Consider the following 20746-nt stretch of genomic DNA (forward strand, 5'->3'; position numbering starts at 1 on the left):
AGCTCGTAACAGCGAGATTACACAAATTTTAAATGCTTATATTTTCTTAACATCCGTCCATGAAGATTAATTGCTTAAAGACAAGCACAGAAATTTAAGTATATGATATAAATGATCTTTCGTGAATTACCTACGTTTTGTTTTGATAACCCACAAGCTTACTGCTGATAAGCTTATAGCGTGGACATCTCTCCCCACACACTTATTTGGAAAAATTAAAATAAATTTCGAAAGACTAGCGTCGTCATTTTTTAAAAATTATATTCATACCACCAGAATGAATGGGCTGGACTATTTTTTTTTAATTTCCGTTGAATCATTCTGCAAAAAAGAATTAATGTTGCTGTTCACCGGGAAAGATGCATTAACAACAAAAGCAAAAATAATATTACGCGTCCATGTCATAGCTTTTTTTCTTTCAGCTTAGGTAAGTAACTATGTAGTTCGTTTTCCTCTTTAATATTTGCATTTGTCTCCCCTGAAGATTATTTACCATGTTATACAGTTTTCCCAAACATGGTAATTTTTCCACCCTTCCCTACCCCGCCATTGATAATATTTGGTTCCTTTCCCTAGTGTTTCAGGTTTCACGCCTATTGTACTGTAATATCACAGCTGCTGGGTCGATGCATTGTTTTTTTTTTAACTAAACCAAAACGTCATATTGCCCTTGCACATACAAGAATTTTTTTTATTATTTTTCATTTCATGACACGATTCAAATTCCTATTCGACAACCAGCGTGTTGCAGTATAGGAAAGAAGAGCCGCGTGATCAGAATCAATGTGTTTTTAGCAAAGAACTTTGCACAGTTGCATAGTTTTGACCATATTTTCCCTCTATTCATCGGCCCCATAAACCGCCACAAGAACTAATGCTCTGGTGAAAACTTCCTGTGAGATCAAGTCACTGACATTTACAAGTTTCAATGTGACAAATAATGTCGAATTGATTTTTAGTGTATTCTAAGTGATTTGTCTCCAAACCACGTTTGTGTACCTAAAGGCTCATAAAGTCATTACGCGTTTTGGTTCCTCTATTCCATTGCATGTTTGTAAAGCGGGTTATATTGTAATTTTCTGCTTAATTTGGCGCCCACTCAGAAAAAAACTAGCAATCCCCTTGTGGGTCATGAACCACAGTTCGGGACTTTTAACCTCTCATATTCATAGCCCATCATTTTATTTTATGAGTAAAGTATTAATCTTTCAATTGGGTGTCGAGAGAAGATAATAAAGAATGAAAAGATGTATGTTTTAGTTCAGTGGAGTAAATTCTTGTGTTCTTCTTTGGCAGCTATAGTGTGTTATATATTTACGTAAGTAATGTTTTTTCTACCATTTTGTAGTGTTATTACATGTTTATAGCTTGCATATTTTTTTTAAATTATTAATTTTTTGTAACAGTTTTAAATTTTAATAGTTAACTTTTTATTTTTTATTTTACTCACGCTACATTAACGAAAATGAAACATAAAAATAAAAAGAAACTGGAAGTCGCCAATCGTCTTTATGTTGTAAAGCTTTATTAAAGAATGCACATATATATAAATATATATATATATATATATATATATATATATATATATATATATATATATATATATATATATATATTAGAGATAAATTTGTCAAGATATATAAAGAATATAATATGATACGTCAAAGTGATTTAAAGATATGAACACGAAGTATTCAGCATTTGTAACTGTCTCTTCTTTCTGCTCATCCATCTGGTAAAGAAATCAATACGTAATGCCTATATATATTATATATATATATATATATATATATAGGCCTATATATATATATATATATATATATATATAATTATCTTGACATATGAACCGGATCCACAGGATTAGCTGATCATGTAAACATTTAAAAGAAACAACGGGGGAAAAAATTGCATCTGATCGTGCAGTATAATGAGGCCCAACGTATTTCCACACCATTTTGAAACTCGGGAATATAAAAAAAAAAACTTTTAACAGATTTTGGTTTAAATATCATAGGATATGAAAATTTATAAAAGCAAGCATGTAATGCTGCAATCTGAATCTTATCATGTTAGTATTAATTATGATAATAACATTATATCTGCAGCAAAATCAAATCTTAATGCTTTTTATATTTTGAACATTCATCAAAGAGTTTCATGTATCAAAAGTGGATCAAAATTAAATTTCCTAATAGTTGACCTACCCTGCTTTTTTAAACATATTATTTAAACAGCTATGACATTACACACATTTCCAAAAGTCAATATATAATCAAAGATATTATAAAACAACTGATCAAGAAAAACACGTACCTCTATGTTTATCTAATCTCTACAAAGTTTGAAAAGGCGCCAAAAGTTACCTTATTTATTAATCTCTTTTTTTTTGAGTTAATTCTAAACTGATAAGAGCGAACAATAATTTATTTGTCTATGATAGCTTTAATAAAAATGTCCCTAATCTGTTTATACAGAATATTTCCCATGAATAATTTCATTATTGTCTAGATCTACTGAATATAAAAATGATTAGTATATACAGTACTTTTAGGTAAATGTTTTCCTACGTTTTTGTTTCTGAAAGCAATATTTAAATAATTCTATATTAAACAAACCTCGAACACTATCCGTACTGCAGCTTAAATCCTCTGCCAGCAATAGACTCATCAGATTTGAAAACAATGAACACTCCCTTCCCTGTGGAAGTTATAGCTTGAGGCAGGACACCCCCACACACTAGACTCAGCAATGAAGCGCTGGAACTGGTGCCATCATAGACTTTAACACTGTCATATGGACAGGTGGAGCCACCCTCCATGTCAATGTCCAGGAAACTGAAATAGTTCAATGGAATGGGTACACTCAATTTATCAGAATTGTTGAAAAAAATTTTAACGTTAATTTTTTACTTTAATCGTTGATTCAGTTTTATATAATTATTAATGTACTTATTGATTTAGATTAAAATTTAAAAAATGCATAAATACTTTACCTCAATTTGGTGAACGTGTTGGTCTTGGCAGGTATCGTCCAGTAACAGGTAGTGTTGGCACCATATTTCTGTGGATATCCTGGGCTGACAATTAGACCTGAGCTGCTGGTTACTGTTGTGTTACAGGCTGAGGGTTAGACATAATCAAAATATATTAAGCTTTTTTAAAACATACATTTTCTAAAACTTTATGGCAATAAACTTTTAATATTCAATTTTTTTCGCTTATCTTCAATGTTAAATAACTTTTATTAATTTTACCAAGCAAAAACATTACCATTGATTTCAAGACATTTTGTGCCAGAAACTGTATCCAGCCTCATCCATTCAGGACAAACGCATTTCTCAATTCGTGGATTCACTGAAACTATCTGGCAACTGTGTGAACACTGTAGTGTTTTACACTGGCCTGCAACAAAGAAAAGTATAAAACAGGATTTTAAACCAGACACTTCTTTTAGGTAAGCTCATTCTAGCAGAAAAAGCACATTTATTATACCTAAAGATCTTTTCATAAATAAACTTTCTTTGGTAAAAATGTTATGAAAAATTCAAGAATATATTTTTTTTCATTTTGTTATTGGAACAAACATTGGTAAACATTAATTTTCTATTAAAAATTCAGAAAAGATTTAATGCAAACAAAATATTGAGGAAATATTACTTTCAATAGCATATGAAGCAATAAAGCCTTTAAAATTCTCAGAACCATCAGATGTGAATGTGACGGTCAAAGAATTTCCTGAAGAGGTGACCAGCCCTGGTGCATCAGTACAGTACTGTCCAATTAGGTCAGCATTTGTATCCCTGCCATCATACACCTCCAGGTAGTCGTAAGGGCAGCCTTCTACTACGAACTCAGTAATGCTGGGAGATACCATTTTCAATATAAGAGAAAGGTAAACTAAAAACTGATTCACACTAAATAAAAATTTCATTACTAAATATAAGTTATTTTTTATTAACAACAAAACAGAAAATGCTAGAGAAAAATTAACCTTTTCTAAACATATATTGGTGAAAACACTTAACTAAAAAAACAAATGATTGTGTCTGCCTATATCTTTCCCTAATAACATTAATCTTCAAGATAAACTATTTAGTTTTGCTCTTAATTTTTTTACTAACTTCAGTACAATGAAAGCCTTTGAATCATTAGAAATGATAGTCCATGTGCAGAACTGGTTACTGGGATAGTTGATTGGATAGTTGGAGCTCATGAATTTACCACTGACTTCAGTTAATTGTCTGTTACAATCTGAAGATAAAAGAGTAATGCTTGGTTTACAACATGCATTATGTAGTTAAAGTAAATGATTAATTATCTACAATTTTTAAAAAAAGAATGAGACACTTGAATTTAACTTTCAGCTCAGGTATTCACTTTTCCTAACAGTACAATTTTCCACCATAAGTATTTGATAAATGGTACCATGAGCTTATTAAAACATAGATATTATTCTCACCAGTGCAAACACCATTGATTGGGCGTTGTCCATTCAGACAAAGACATTCATAACTGGTCTGTGTACTGACACACATCAGGTTAGCTGGGCAAGGCTTGGACAGACACTTGTCAACATTGACAGAACAGTCAGGTGTCTTGATGCCATCCATACATACACACTGACTCACACCCTCATCACAGTACAAAGTGTTTTGTGTCACACATCTGTTGGAGCAGTTCTTGGCTGGGGACAGAGAGAACATACATTAAATGAATTTTAATTCTGTTTTATTAAGAAAAAAAAGAAATGTATTATGGATGATATGACCATTACCTAAACATGTCTTTTCATCCGTCCTGTTGAGAACAAAACCTTCTCTACAACTACATTCATAGCCACCATCTGTGTTGTTGCAGTAATGTGCACACAATCTGGGAGTAATGCATTCATCAACATCTGGGAACAATAAGTGAACTTGTTATTTACAATTTGTTTTTATCATCAAGAATATTTTCATACCATGTCTTTTACATATAAAATGTTAAATGTTTGAAACCAGTAAGTAATTGATTTGTTTTAAATAATTTATAATATAAGCAAAGTTGAGCTTGTTAAAATAAACAGAGGTTTTTTTTAAAGACATCCACAAATATAATAACAACCGTGATTTGTTATATACCATGATAAGTGCACATGTTATAAATTAGTTTATATTTTGAATACCTATGCATCTTCCACTGTAGTTTGTGTACCCAGCTGGACAAGGCCCACATACATATCCTATCTCACTGTTTCCTTGTTCAGCTGCTGTCAAGTCAGTGCAGGTCTGGCCTTTGAAACATGGGTTGTCTTTACAGGCATCAAGTTCTGACTCACAGTTTGTTCCTGTAAGAAAGAAACATATATCACAGACTAAGTATATAGAAATTTAAATATGTTTTAAAGTTTTTTAAAGTTTTTTTATCACTCCTAGAGAATTGAGCATCTACTATATTAAATGATTTTTTTAACATAGACACACCAGTATATCCAGGCAAGCAGCTACATTTCAAAACTCTGACAAGTCCTCCAAAATATTCTGTCTCTCTGGTCATGTTCCTGTTACACTGACCATGTCCACTACATCTTGGACAAATTGTTATTGGAATGTTCATTACAGGTGAGAAGCCATCTTTGGAGTCTTTCACTCGAAGACTGAAAATAAAACAAAAGATATAATTAAAATTTATTTTGTAGGCCTAATCTTTTAAATTGATTTTCTGCATTTCGTTTTTAAAAAAATTATTTTTCTTTTTATAATTTGATTTTTTTCTCAGCTCGTGTTAACTCTATATAGTCAAATAAAAAGTGATGTCTTTTCTTATTAAAAAAAATAAAGGAATAGCACAAAGAATGTCCCTGACACTAAAAACCTTTTGAAATTTACCAACGTGAGGGTTTTTTTCATATCCTACTTTAAGGCAGAAAAATACAAGTAATTTTATTATAGCTGATAATTAATAAGAACTAAGATGGTTAGTGATGAAAAAGAAGCAAACAACTCACGCCACATTGACTGGTGTGTTCACTGTTGGCGTGTAGGTCAACAATCCATTCTGGGTGAGAGATACAGCAGAAGAGCCTTCTACCAAGATGTAAGTTAACACATCTGTATCATTGTCAACAGCTTTAAAACTCAGTGTATTGGCAACACCTTCCTGAACTAACCAACGTCCATTTACATAATTTGGGTTGCTCACAACACTCAACACTGGGTAGGTATTAGCTACAAAATAATAATTTAACTTATAATTTGTTGTTCAAACATTAAATGTGTGACTACCGAATAAAAATTTAGTCCACTATCTATATCTATGTTTAAAAATAAAGCATATTAAAATAAAATACTAAAAAAACATGAATATCTACTTAGGCTAAATATTATATTTTAATTTTATAAATAGTTTTGAGTTTAGTTTATAATATGTAATTATTTTAAACGTATTTATTGGTCGCATACTAAAACTGTTTTATTAATTAATAATAGGGAAAGGTTCCTCAAATGTTCATTGTAAAAGCAAACTTATTTTTTCAAAGTTGAAGTATTTTTTTAAATTTCAAATCTGAAACACTAGAAACTGTGTCTAACTTGTGACAGGCTATGATTATTCATTTTAATATAAAATTTTAATAATAAAAATGTTCCTTCTATTTCAAATAAAATTTTTAAATTTCTAGATTATTCTAGAATGTAGATCTAGAAGATTTACCTGAGCGGGGAAGCCTTATGAATAATAAATCAAAAAGTACTTTCCAGAAGAGAGCAATCAACTAGATTTCCAATATTAGCTAAAGATTTTGAAATTTTTTCAAACAATTTGTATTCGATTTTTACAGAAAATATTTAGATCAAGATTCTAGAATCTATTTTCTAGATCTAGAAAATATAGACGACTTAGTACCAAAAATGTGAATTAGTAAAATACCTCTACTTTGACTTAATGCTGCAATCACTTATGATTTATCTCCCATTTTTTAATTTAATTTGTTTGTAATTTAATTATTTATCAATCTCTACTAAAGAATTTTACCTAGAGTTTTCTTTACAGCCAAAGACTGTGCAATTGTGTTGTTGGTATTGATTGCAAAGTTCACATCATTTGTTGCCAAAAAGTCAAAAACACAGGAATCTGACCCATTTTTACAAACTTCTCTCGCTTTTTGCAACTGGCTGGCAGTTGCCGAGTCATTGAAAAATGGCACAAAGTCAGGAAACTGGTAATCTAGATCAGTTTTTCCATCTCTGTATACAAACACTGATTTAGCTTGAGTAACTTGATCTAATATGTAAAAAAAAATAAAAAATTCTTATAGTTATATTAATTATTAGAGTTTAACTAAATAAAAATTAACTACTTTAAAGTTAAAGACCCATTCAATAACAATATTTTATAATAAGTCATATTTAAATATTTGCATTTACAAAAATTTGTAGTTACTTTTTATCTTATTATCAATAATAAATACATGATTGTGGTCTTTTTTCTGAAAAATATGTCAGATTATTTACATTTCTTAGCAAAGTTGTAGAAAATTTCCCTTTCAGTTAGATTGGATCTTAAAACGGTTCCATTTGGTAAAGTGAATTCATCATTTGTGTTTCCATTGAAGTTGCCTAGTAAGCCTTTTGTTTTTCCTTGAAGTGTTTTTTGTACTTGCATTTCAAGCTCAAGACTTTTATATCCCACTCGAATGGCAAATGACACACCTTAAAAATAGAATTTTTTTTGTTGGTTTTTTGTTTTGTTTTGTAAATATTTAGATTTAAATTAAATAGAGAATACAATCAATAGACTACATGCATTTTATTTTTTAGATAAAGGCTGTCTCTTTTGATTTTCTAATTTGTTGAAATTAATAGTTTTAATTTGAATTTTTTTTTTATTTTGTAAAGAAAACATGATTGTTTATGGTAATCTATGTACATTAAATAACCATGTACCACAAGGAAATACAACAGCAACTTTGATTTTGTTTCCACTATCATCCCTGAAAACTTCAATAGTTTCTAGAGAAAGCCTGTAGTCTACAGAAGCATAAAACTTTTCTGTTATGTTCTCGCCACCAACGAACAGCAACATGGCTGAAAAAAATTTAAATACTTAATTATTTTCAAGTTTAATATTTCAAAATTTTCAGTCAAAAAAGGTATATTTACTGTCTTAAAATGTACAAAATATGTAATTATTACAAAAAGATGAAATATGTGAAACAAAGCAAAAATTAGAAAAATATTCATGTGGTTATAAGGTATTAGCTTAAAAGGTATTTCCCATACATGTTTTACTGGTTGAAAGTTCCACTTGGAAATGAGAAATGTCCTTTTCTTTTGCAGCAAATGCTGAGAAGACAGTTGCGTTTGTTAGAGTTCCATTACTTGTTTCAGCTCTATCCGTTCTAGCCTATGTTTTGATGTTAATGAAATCGGGTAGTGAATTTATATTGGGGAAATACATAAGCCGTTTAAGCATCTAAGTTCTTCATAAAATTAAAAAATAAACAACTTCCGAGCTTTGAATCTAACTTTCTTTATTTTTTATTGTTTGAGGATTGCTAACCAAAAAAAAAGGAAATCTAAATAATATGAGAGAGGAAATCAAAGTAGGTCTACCTGTAAGGCAAATTTCTCAGACTGGACATCCATCATAGTGTATTCCCCTCTGCCATTAAACAAATAGGTCACATTATCTAATGTCACAATCGTTGGATCTCCAAGCAGTGAAGCTGATCAAATATATGTGTGTATATATATATATCTTTATATATATATATATATATATATATATATATATATATATATATATATATATATATATATATATATATATATATATATATACAGGTATATATATACATATTATGCAGTTAAGAAGAAAGCATTCGTTTAGAAGAAAGATTATTATTTTAAGCTTATTCTAAACTTAATGCAGTTAATATTGAAAATTAAATTTATTTATTGGTTTAGTTTTAAAAGCTGAGCAGGCCAAAAAAGAAATGTGTTTATCTATCAGTCAAGTTTAATGCTAAACTGTGTTAAATTAATATCTCAGTATTTCAGATGTATTAGCCTTTGTTAATGTTTATTATATTTTTTCTCATGTTGTCATGTAAGATAGTTGTTAAGTTTTATCCGACAAGATGAAAAGGCCTACTTGTATTTTGTTGTAAGTATGTGTGCTTGTTCAAAAGTATTTGAATATGTAGTCAGCTAACATAACTCAGTTGTAAATAAACTTGACAGTACCTGGCACAAAGATGACATCATAAGAGCATTCTTGGTCTGGGTACAAGAGATTATACCTGTCACAGAGTTTACCCACGTTTCCATCCTTACAACAAGACCTCTGAGCCTCAAGACTTTCATTAGCAGCCAGTGACCACCAAGGATCCTCAACAACAACATGACCAGCATCAGGTGTGTTGTGAATGAAAGAGGCCTGTTGTCTTGATTCAGCCCATTTCATCCAATCACTGTTCACTGGTGGTTGAGTCCATTTGTAGCAACATAACTTAAAATTTAAACACATTTGCGTATGTAAATATAATATAAATATTATATTACACATATATCTAATAATTACTTCCCTATATTAGAATTTCACTATAGGGGTAGTATGATGTTTTCATGAATGAAATGATTTAGTTTGACATGTAAAAGAGTTAAGCTGATCTTATTGTTCTGCATAACAAATGCAAAGCTCTTAATTAATGATTTCTAATTAATGTTCTTCGTTTTTCTTTAGTAGCCAGTATAGTACAAAAATTGTGTTTTTAGTATCAATAAATTGTACCAACATAAAAAACCTTTATATAATATAAATTGTACCAAAATAACAAACCTTTATATAAAATAAATTTAATTTTGCACTGTGCAGTTCCCTCTAACCTACTTAACCCTCTTCTTTTAATGTGCTGAATTTTTTACCTTATTTCTTGGGTTATTCTGTAGTACCCTCCTTTTAGCCACTGGACTAATTACAAAGCAGAAAATATCTTTCAGGGCTCCACGTTTTTCATACAAGCTCCACTGTAACCCTAATAAGTCAAGAGTACATGGACATTTGTAGAGTTGACTGATCTGGCTTCTGTAGTCTGCATTTGTAATAAGCTGTGAATTCTTACACACATGTTTTTCACATTTCTGCGCGGCTCCAGATATTTTTCCAATTTCATAACTGAGCACTTCATTGTAGTCTAGATAGTAGTTTGAAAAGAGTTGTAATTAAGTATGTAAAATTTCAGCTTAAAAACATTTTACACAAAAAATAAACTAGTCAAATATATTAGTAACTATTTTGAGAATAACAAAACTGCAATATTCTATGTTAACGCAAAGACTGCGTTATGGTTAGTATCATAAACTAATAACTTTAAAGTTATAACTAATATGGGAATATACATAAATAAACCAGGAGCGATCTCCCTTAAACTTTCTCGAATTTTCTTATATAACACTACGGGAGATGGCAACACGGTATATAGACAATATTTTAAATCCATTTTTAATTACTTAAACTTTTTAAAATATAATAGAATCTCGTAGAAAATAGAATTACACATCAAGTGAACGCCAAATAAAATGTGTATAATAGTGCGGGAAATTATCAGTACTTTATAAATTCACTTGCGTTTTTGAGAAATCGGAAAAAGCCAAAATTAATTACTACTTCGGGTCAAGGCAAAGAATTAGATCATTAACTTATTTGAGAAATTACATTTATCTATCTGAAATAGTACTCAAGTTATAGGCTTTTGAAAAATTGATAGTAGAAAAAGTTCCACTTCCGTTTATCGGAAATCGCTCAAAAGTTGAAACATTTCTACGATTTTTACATAATACTTATATATGAACTTCCATCAACCTAGCTTTAACGGTACTCAAGTTATCGTGTTTACACACACACAGACAGACACACACACGGACAAGATTGCAAAACTATGTTTTTCCTACTCAGGTTACAAATCTTGTTTTTGTTTGTTTGCACGATTTCAAGACTTTCTCTATAGGCCTACTTCGTTTACACGAGAAAGTAAAAGAGTGACAATTTTGTACACTTGAGTGTATTTTACTTTTTTATTTAGCAGAATTATTTTTTTGGTAATAATAATGTTTAGTACTATCTTTTAAATGCTGTTTTTTCTTTTAAAGATAGTAGTTGAATGTAAAGGTTTTGGGATTTTAAAATATTTACTCCGGTTTTTTCACAAATTTTATTTTAAAGCTGGCAAATTATGTATATTAACTGCAGAGGCGTCGCGAGGCTGGGGCGGGGGTTGCGGACCGCACCACGGGACACCATTTAGGGGGGTGACACCAAGACACAAAAAAATAGCAAGATATCTAGAATAAATATGTTTTTTTGACCGTTCGAGGAATGATTAATTACAGTTTAAAATAATTTTTAAGTGACATTCCATCTAGCGACGCCACTGATAATAATAATAATCTCAATGTTAAAATGTAATTTTCGATGTGTGCAATCAAGATGTGTGGGAGCTTTACATAGCTGACTATAGGTATATATTAACATTTCACAGTGACTTAACTTTTCAAACTGATTTAGGAATACTTTGTTTTCTATACTATAATAAAACACATTATTATTAAAAATATATTTTTGACACAACAGCATTGTACGTAACATAGCTTTAAGATCAATAGATGTTGATAAACAGCTCCTACTCTTGTTTTTGACCCAGTCAAATGTGGTCGGGTTTACTTGTATTTTATTTCCATATGGACTGGCTGAAATGCCTATACTTGTGTTACTGTTTTTCAGGGCATTTAGGTTCATTTTGCCTTTTGGGTATAAGAAATATACATAGGCTGTTTCTTCATCTGAAAAAAAAGAACAAAAAATTATGTTTGTATTAGATCATTGCGCATACAATATATATATATATATATATATATATATATATATATATATATATATATATATATATATATATATATATATATATATATATATATATATATATATATAACTATTATATAAAGCTTCCTCTTACCAGAGAAATCCTGATCAGCAATTGATTCTTTACGGTATCCAGTGATGTATACTGCTTGAAAAGTGCCTGTAGGTGGGCTGGTCTGGTATTTTTAGTTATAAAGTTACTAATGTAAGGAATTATATATATATATATATATATATATATATATATATATATATATATATATATATATATATATATATATACAATATATATATATATATATATATATATATATATATATATATATATATATATATATATATATATATATGTATATATATAGTTTAACATCTACTTTAAAAAACATTTAAAACAATTAATTTGAAAATAAACTAATTTGACATTTGTTTTCATATGTAAAAAAACAAAATTTTCCTTTTAAAATAAATATTACTTTTTTACAATGCAGATAAATATAATTTTTCACCAAATATGTACAATTACTAAATAAGTGTAAAGTCTTTTCTATTTATTTTTAGAATGAGTATATTTTGATAAATGTTGTTGAAAATGTAACTACACGGAAATCTCATATTTAAAAAAATACCTTACCAAGACAGCCTGTGTTAGTATTTGCACATTTGTCCACGTGGCAACCAGCACAGTTTTAACTTTAAAGTCATAGAAGCGATAAGTGTTTCTGACATCTTGAGCTGCCCTTTCCATTACTTTAGCTTTGGCAGGCGATGACGTCACTGTGGCACTTTCAGAGAAAACTGTTGGTTCACAGCTCTCATACAGATGGTAGAAAACCTCTCCTTTTGTTGGGTCCAATGTTGCCCAGTATGGGGCTATTATTTTAAAGCCATTTTGTACTGCTAGGTCGTAGCTACTACTAATTGTTTTTCCTCCAAACCGAATGACTCCATCACTAAAAATCTAGGAGGTAAAATTTCATCATTGTACAACAATCTTTGTATACTAGATCTAGAACACGTGTCAAAATATTTATATCCATTGACAATTTAATACCTAAATGAATTAAAAATTGAGGCGCAGACTTACATATGCCTCATCCTCCGTGCTAAAACCAACTGGCACTTTAGTTGCAAATACAATAGATTTGCTGACATACTGGCCGTTCTTGGCATCTTTCATTAGACCAGAATCTCCTTTATCAGCCCCGTAAGGGTACAGGGTCACTAAGGTTTTTTAAAAAATAGATAAAATATGGTAACATACTGTATATTTTGAACAAAATACATTTTAAAAAACAGCTAGCACTTGTATTTCTTTATGTTTCTAGTACTATTCCTGCTATTTGTATTAAATGAACAGTGATATAGATCTAGAGCTACTAATAACTAGGCTACCAGATTTCTCCTTACCAGCCATCAATAGAGGAATGTGAGCAAGAGCGTTATGAATCGAAGCATTTTAGATTGGAATATCCATCTTAAGTCAACCAGACAATCGTAATTTTATGTGTGTTAATACATTTTTTTTTTAATTTGTAGACACAGAGTTGAAATTCTATTTTCTAAAAATATTTGTTTGCTTTTTAAAAAAGTAATCAAGTGATGTAGGCCCTATAGCTCGACATTGTGCAGAACTTGTTAGATGCAAAAGAATATTAGCGTTTGAGCACATCGTTCTTGTCTTTGGTACAGTTGAAGAACGAGAGAAAAAGTGACTGACATAATCCCAAAGAAGAACTTTTAAGACTGATCTGACGTTATTGTGAGTTCAAAGACTAAACAGCTTTCAAAACATCGTTTTTTCATTCGTGGTCCTTGTGTGTATGTTCTTTTGAACCTGAGTTTCTTCCAGGCATCTATGCCCCTTCCCTCCCTACCAAAGTAAGTCTACAGCCCACCCCCTCTACCCCCCCCCCTCCCGAAGGAAGTGTATTTGAAATACAAAATATATACTTTACCTGTGTCCGCCCCCCCCCCCCCCTCAGGAAAATTTAGTATCCCCACCCCCGCGAAAATATCAAGTGCCTCCAACCTTGGAAAAAAAACGTCTGAAAGAAACACTGACCACAAAAGCCTTATTTAAATACTATATAAAGTACACATGTACAAAAAACCTTTTTTATGACTATCAAATTGTCTACTCACCAGCACACTGGTTTTCTACTGCTCCAATTTCCATGTTTTCAGGGCAAGTACATTTTACAACACCAGCTTTTGGATAACAGAAGTGGGAACATGTTTTGTTCTTTGATGTTACACAATTGAGGCTGATTCCTGGTAATTGTAATTTATAAATTAATAACAAATATTAGATATAATTTTTTTTAAATTATTTTTGCTTTCATTTACCTAAAAAATCATAAAAAGAAAAAAGTAAGCACACCTTTATTATTAATGCATGTAATAATTTTAGAAAGTTATAATAACAGTCCTATTGACCTAATACGGTTTAAATAATCATCAATATTCCTTATACTATTCTTTTCGAAAACTTATTTACGTTGCTGTTGTTGTTTTTTTTTTTTTTTAAATTTAATTTGCTTTATAAATTAGTAATCTGCGAAGTTAGCATATTGAAGGTTACAATTTATAATAAAAATGACCAATGAATGCAACTTCTGACAAACCTTGACACTGTCCAGATGCTGTCCTATTAAATCCTAGTTGACATTCACATGAATAATTCCCTGGTGTGTTCTTACAAACTTCATTATTTGGACAGGTGTTGTAGTTGCACTCATTAACATCTTCAGAGCAGGTGTCACCTGTCCACCCAGACTTGCACACACAAACACCATTGGTGTTGTCACAGAACCGTGTTTTAGACTTGACACATGCACATTTGAATCGACACGTAGGTCCGTACATAAACTCCTTGCATACTAAGAAAATAAAATAATATATGGCAGTTTTGTAAAAAAAAAACCTCTCCACCCTCCCCAACTCCCTAAATCCCAAGCAGGAGTTTGATCTCAGGTATAGACGACTCAATATATATCTTAAGTAGCCAACAAAATTAGCAAGTAATAATGCATTCCAACAAAAATTGTATCGTTTCAGTAGAAAATAAGTAAAAATTCAGGAACAGTTTTTTTAACCTCAAGTGTTTTTTTCACCAATTTTAACAACTATGAAAATAAAGTAACTTTAAAGGAAATTATTGATGATTAAAAAGCATACATCTTTGTTATGCTAATCAACTATTTAATACTGCTTGGCGTTATTTTCTATGCTGAATAAAATATGTGTTAACAGCTATTTTAATACAGTTCAACAATAAAATGCTTTAACTAAAGCATTTGTACCGATCAAAATGCTTATCTGGCATGTTTATCCGCAAGGCAGAAAAAATACATTACGAATTTTAAGAGCAGATACTTACTGTGTGTGTAGAAAACACCAGAAAAACCTCCATTTGTGATCCAGTAAGGATATGTTGTGAGCTGAATCTCCATTATGTTACCACTGGTCCTAATCAAAGGTGGTATTCTTCTCCCACAGTATTTGCCTATTTGTGTGCTTGTTGCATTAATAACGCTGAAGATGTTTAAGGAGTCATAATCGCAAGTTCTGTGCTCAGTCAGCTGAAAGTCTTGATTCTTGATACTATAAGATTAAAATGATATTCAGTAAGCAGTTGGAAATTCTAAACTTTATTATTTGTAATTTTCTTTTTAAATGTAAGGTAATGGGTTGTCCATTACATCACATTTCACGACAGATGTGACGAGTATAAAGTGGGGTAAGGAGGAGTGAGTAAGCGTGACGTCAAACATTTTCATTTTAAAGTTATTTTAATTTTTAAATTTATCTGACGACTATGTCAAAACAATTGTTACATTTGCATCGAAATACTTGATACCAACCCAGGCCAATCAATATTTTAAAAGAAATTGTTTCCAAAATACAATTGCTTGGAAGTAAAGTGTGATATCTTTTCGTGAAGATGTGTGAGGATGTGTAAAAAGTCGTGATGAAAAACGTCATATCATGTATGGACGTGTATTATGTATTTTGTGTATGATGTATTTTATGTGAAAAGTAGCCGTATGATTACCTAAGTGTAACAACTTGACCTGGGGCTCCTTGTATTCTCCATTTACATGAAGCATTCTTATAATAATAGTTAGGAAAGCCAATAGTAGAAATACTTCCAGACACAGCAGTGATGTTCCTATCGCAATCTGCATAAAAACATAATATTATTTTTTTTTAGATTTTTAATGAACGTATTAATACTTTTTATTATAATGAGAGTTATCATTAGAGTTAAAATATGTAGGTTACTTTGTTAATTTGAATTTGGTGCTGTAAAAAAACATTAACATAATAGATTAGATTCTAAAAGTGATAAATTACAATAGATTAGAATGTGTAATTTTTTTGTTTTTTGGCGAGTGCCTTCAAAAAATAAGAGTTAGCCTATATACCAGGTACACATCTGTAGCTTCCTATAGTGTTCACACATTTTTCAGTGCGATAGCAAGGATTACTCAGACATTCGTCAACATCATCAGCACATGTAGCTGATTGCCACCCAGGGTAGCAGGTACATGCCCCGTTAAAACTGTCACAATATTGTGTGTTGTTCTTGACACAGTTGCATGGTGTGGTACATTTTTCTTCACCATAGAAAAATGGGAGGCATCCTGTAAGAAAAGTTTTGAAGTATTACCTATCGCTAGTTAACATAACAATAAAAGTAAATGTATAATGTACTTTTCAGATTGCTTTTCAAAACAATTATTTTAAAGTTATAAATAATATAACAAAATATGAAGAATATATATATATATATATATATATATATATATATATATATATATATATATATATATATATATATATCAATAGTTACATAAATTCTCATCTTAAAAAACATAGTGAGTTTTCAAAAAACGAAATGTATGGGGAATTTTTTAAACTATGCTATGCTCAAAATTGTTTTTATTGTATTTCTTTTTAATTAGATAATCTTTAGATAAACATTGTTTTTTCCAAACAAATAATTATTCAAGAAACCAATTGTTGAGAAATCTAGTATATCATTTACTTGTAAGCAGTTGGTTTACTTGTATTGCCATAATAACTTCGTTGATATATTAAAACGCAAGCAAGAAGTGATATAATTAAAGCAGATGTGGTATTTTAACTGTATAAAGTAATCAGGTGCAACAAAAACAAAAGCACTTCATTTATATATATTACACAGATTATACTATAGTCGATATTATGTACATACTCAGAAACATAGCACTGAAACCTCTGCCAGCTACAGACCCGTCAGATTGGAACAAAACATATAATGTATTTGTTGTTGAAGTTATTGCTTTTGGGATATTTGACCCATAATATAGTCCATTGACATCTAAAAAGGCACTGTTGGGGTTGTAAACTTTAAGAAATGATTTGCCCTGGTTGTCCATTGAGAAGTCTGTAAATCTGAACAATTTAAGACAAAAAAAATTGTTTTGTATTAAATTTTTAAAATACTGGAAATGATATGAAAATATATTTTAAAAACCTGATATTTTTAATTTCAAAACGTTATATAATCCTAATTATAGCTAAAATCTGTTGGCTAATGGTTGAATTAGAAAAATAAAAAAAACTATCCACTTATATTGGATTCTGAAATATATATATATATATATATATATATATATATATATATATATATATATATATATATATATATATATATATATATATATATATATATATATATATTATAATGTTTGTATTTTAATTTTTTTATGGACTGTTTTCATGTGGTTTGATTGTTGTTTTTTGTTTTTTTTTTAAAAAGATGTTTTATGGAAGGAGCGATTAAGCACAATTTTTTTTTGCTACGTCAAAACATTTCAATGTAAAAAATCTTTTCAATTTCGAATGTCGTCAAATGGACATAATCAAAAGGGCCCTGGGCAAAAGCACTGCGTCGATAAAGCTCAATACCTTAGATCCCTAGCCAAATCGTACCATGTCATAATGTATAAAGTCAGCTGAAACTCCAACAAATGTCTCTATCTAAGTTAGGATGAGCCTAAATTTCCCCAAATCCACTTTAAAGCATTCATACTCAAAATTGGCTGTTTTGTTTTATTTATTTCATCGTCGCAGCCTTCTACAAAAACTCAAATTAACTAAAGGCTGCAGCGGATGTATTTGCAAAAATATATGACAAACCGTTTATCGAAGTGCGATACGAGATTTTTATGAAATTGATGAATAAACAATCATTTGGTATTAACGAATCCCATTTATAATCTAATGTTTTCTTATGTGTTCGTTTATATTTATACCTCAAAGAAACATTATATCCAACAGGTGCATTTATTGCCCAGTAACAGACAGTGTTGTTGACATATGTTGGGTAGCCAGGATTTTTCAGTATCTGTTTTTCATCCGTTGGGTTTATGATTTGTGTACAGCCACTGGCATAATCTAAAAAAATGAGATATAACATAAGATTGATTACTTAACAACGCAGCAATAGTTTAAGTGCCAAAAACAAATTTAAAATAAGAGCACCTCATGCGCTGAGGATGTCAATAAGATACTTTTTTTTACATTTTTTACACATTATTTTTTAAAGCATTGGTATACCTGCTCAACCTGAAGCAATGCTTTAAACGTGATATGTGTTGGTGAAAACAGCTAAACCAATACTAGCATGTGTGTAACAAATAAGGCAACATACACATTGTATAAAATATCATAATAAGATGTAAACTATATGATCTATATTAATAATGTGTGTTAAGCTATATCATATCTTAATGATAGAGTAAGCTTTACAGTTGTAAGTTATAAACAATATTATTTACAAATTATAAAGAAAAGCTCTTTAAAGTTTGAATTGATATACACTTGCAAGAATACAGTAGAGCCATTATTTTAACAAATGCTTCAAACATTGTTGTATGCCTAAAACGAGGTTTTACTTGTCCATTGAAAAAAATAACATTTTATAAATTAAATCGAATATTGAAAGTATGGAAAAAATATCTTAAAGTATGTACTACCATTTGTAGTGTATAATCCATAAAACTGTCCATATATGTAGTAACTGGAGTTAAATTTCAAATGCATTGCATTTCCAGTTGATTTTATTGTGAGTGTATTATTGTTATATACACTGTGAAATCGGCCTAGTAGAAAAGCATCAGCGTTTGGTCCATCAAAAATATTTAGAAAACTGTTGAATTGCGTGTGCGCAAACAAAATGACAAATCTGAGAATTGAAACAAAACAAAAATTATGTTAACTTGTGTCGAGTAAAATGAAATTACCCTTTCAGATGGTGACAAATGATATCAGACAAAGTACCCCAAACAAAATATATCACTGACGAATAGTCTCAGAACAAAAGATCTCAAGGACAAATGTTCGCACGGACAAAATATCTCAGGACAAAATATATCTGGACAAATGTTATCATGGACAAATTATATCAGGCAAAATATCTCAGACAAAATATCTCACACAATATATTTGTAGTAATTATGACGGTTTAGCCACTTTTAACATTTTTAAAAATTGAGTTTCATTTGTATTTTATTTCCTTCTTTTTACACATAATAATTGTAAGATATACACACATGAATTAGTCAAACTTAACAAACCACCAAAAGACTAAATAAACTTATATTTTGTAAATATCATTTTACAAACTTATAAGATGAGAAAATGCATAAAAAATAAAATGATGAAAGAATTAACCACATTAATGTTCAAAGCTTATGAAATAGTTTTCATAAAAGTAGTTAGATCTTCAGGTTTGTAACGTAAAAAAAGTGTTTTTAGTTATCATCAACACAGACATACGTTTCTTTGCTGGCTTTTGTCTAGCGTAAATCTGCCTTCAAGTGCAGATGTCCCTCTGCGATGGGTAATCACAAAGATAAGTGGATAATTTCATTAAATAAACCGGGAGTGATCTCCCCTAAACTTTCTCGAATATTCTTAAATAAAGCAACATGGGATGGGAACTCCATTTTAAATACTTAAAGTTTTTAAAATAGAATAAAATCTCGTAGAAAAAAGAATTGCACAACAAGTGAACGCCAAATGAAATGTGCATAATAGTGCGCAATATTATTAGTTATTTATAAATTTACATGCTTTTTTGGGAAATCGGAAATGGCGTAAATTAGTACATCCGGTGGAAGGAAATTACTCTAAATTTGAAAGAAGGTAGAGAATTAGATCTTTTACTTACATGTGAAATTTCATTTATCTATCTGAAAAAGTACTCAAGTTATAGGCTTTTGAAAAATTCAAAGTAGAAAAAGTACCACTTCCGGTTATCGGAAATCGCTCAACAGTTGTTATGGATCTACGATCGATTTTGATAAAATACTTATATATAAATGAAATTTCATTAACCTAGCTGTTACGGTACTCAAGTTATCGTGTTTACACACACACAGACAGACAGACATACGGACAAGATTGCAAAATTATGTTTTTCCGTATCAGTGAGGTGTAAAACGTCGAGATTTGTAAAAATCTCGATTTTTTTTTTTTTTTTTTGCACGATTACAAGACTTTATGTTTCGTATATATGAGAAAGTAAAAATATACCTTAAAGTAATTGATTTCCCTTGAGGCACAGTAATTGTCCATGAACATGGTGTTGTAGATGAATAATAATTTGGGTAATATGGTGACGTGATGTTTCCTTCACTTGCGTTCAAGATAAAGCTGCAAGCTGTTATTATAATACAACATTTAGATATTGAATGAGGATTCATAATCATGATTCAAGTTACCTTTAAATAAACAAGTACATTTGAACAAATATTGGTTTAAGAATCATCATCTGGACGAACCAGAGTGGATCCATA

At 30.1% G+C, this 20746-nt stretch overlaps 1 protein-coding gene across 1 annotated transcript in view; it reads right to left on the reverse strand.

Moving 5' to 3' along the window:
• LOC131942950 (cubilin) overlaps positions 1 to 20746 on the reverse strand; it is a 70604-nt gene that overhangs the window by 43433 nt on the left and 6425 nt on the right. Inside the window, exons 7-10 of the mRNA XM_059302920.1 lie at positions 20484 to 20610; positions 18923 to 19131; positions 18200 to 18341; positions 17137 to 17336 (exon numbers count right to left, since the gene is read on the reverse strand). Of these exons, the coding sequence (XP_059158903.1) occupies positions 17137 to 17336; positions 18200 to 18341; positions 18923 to 19131; positions 20484 to 20610 (678 nt within the window). The remainder of the gene's footprint in view (positions 1 to 17136; positions 17337 to 18199; positions 18342 to 18922; positions 19132 to 20483; positions 20611 to 20746) is intronic.

The sequence above is a fragment of the Physella acuta genome, unplaced genomic scaffold, assembly GCF_028476545.2.
Source record: "Physella acuta isolate Inbredline_101_S28 unplaced genomic scaffold, ASM2847654v3 ptg000435l, whole genome shotgun sequence".
Taxonomy (NCBI): domain Eukaryota; kingdom Metazoa; phylum Mollusca; class Gastropoda; family Physidae; genus Physella; species Physella acuta.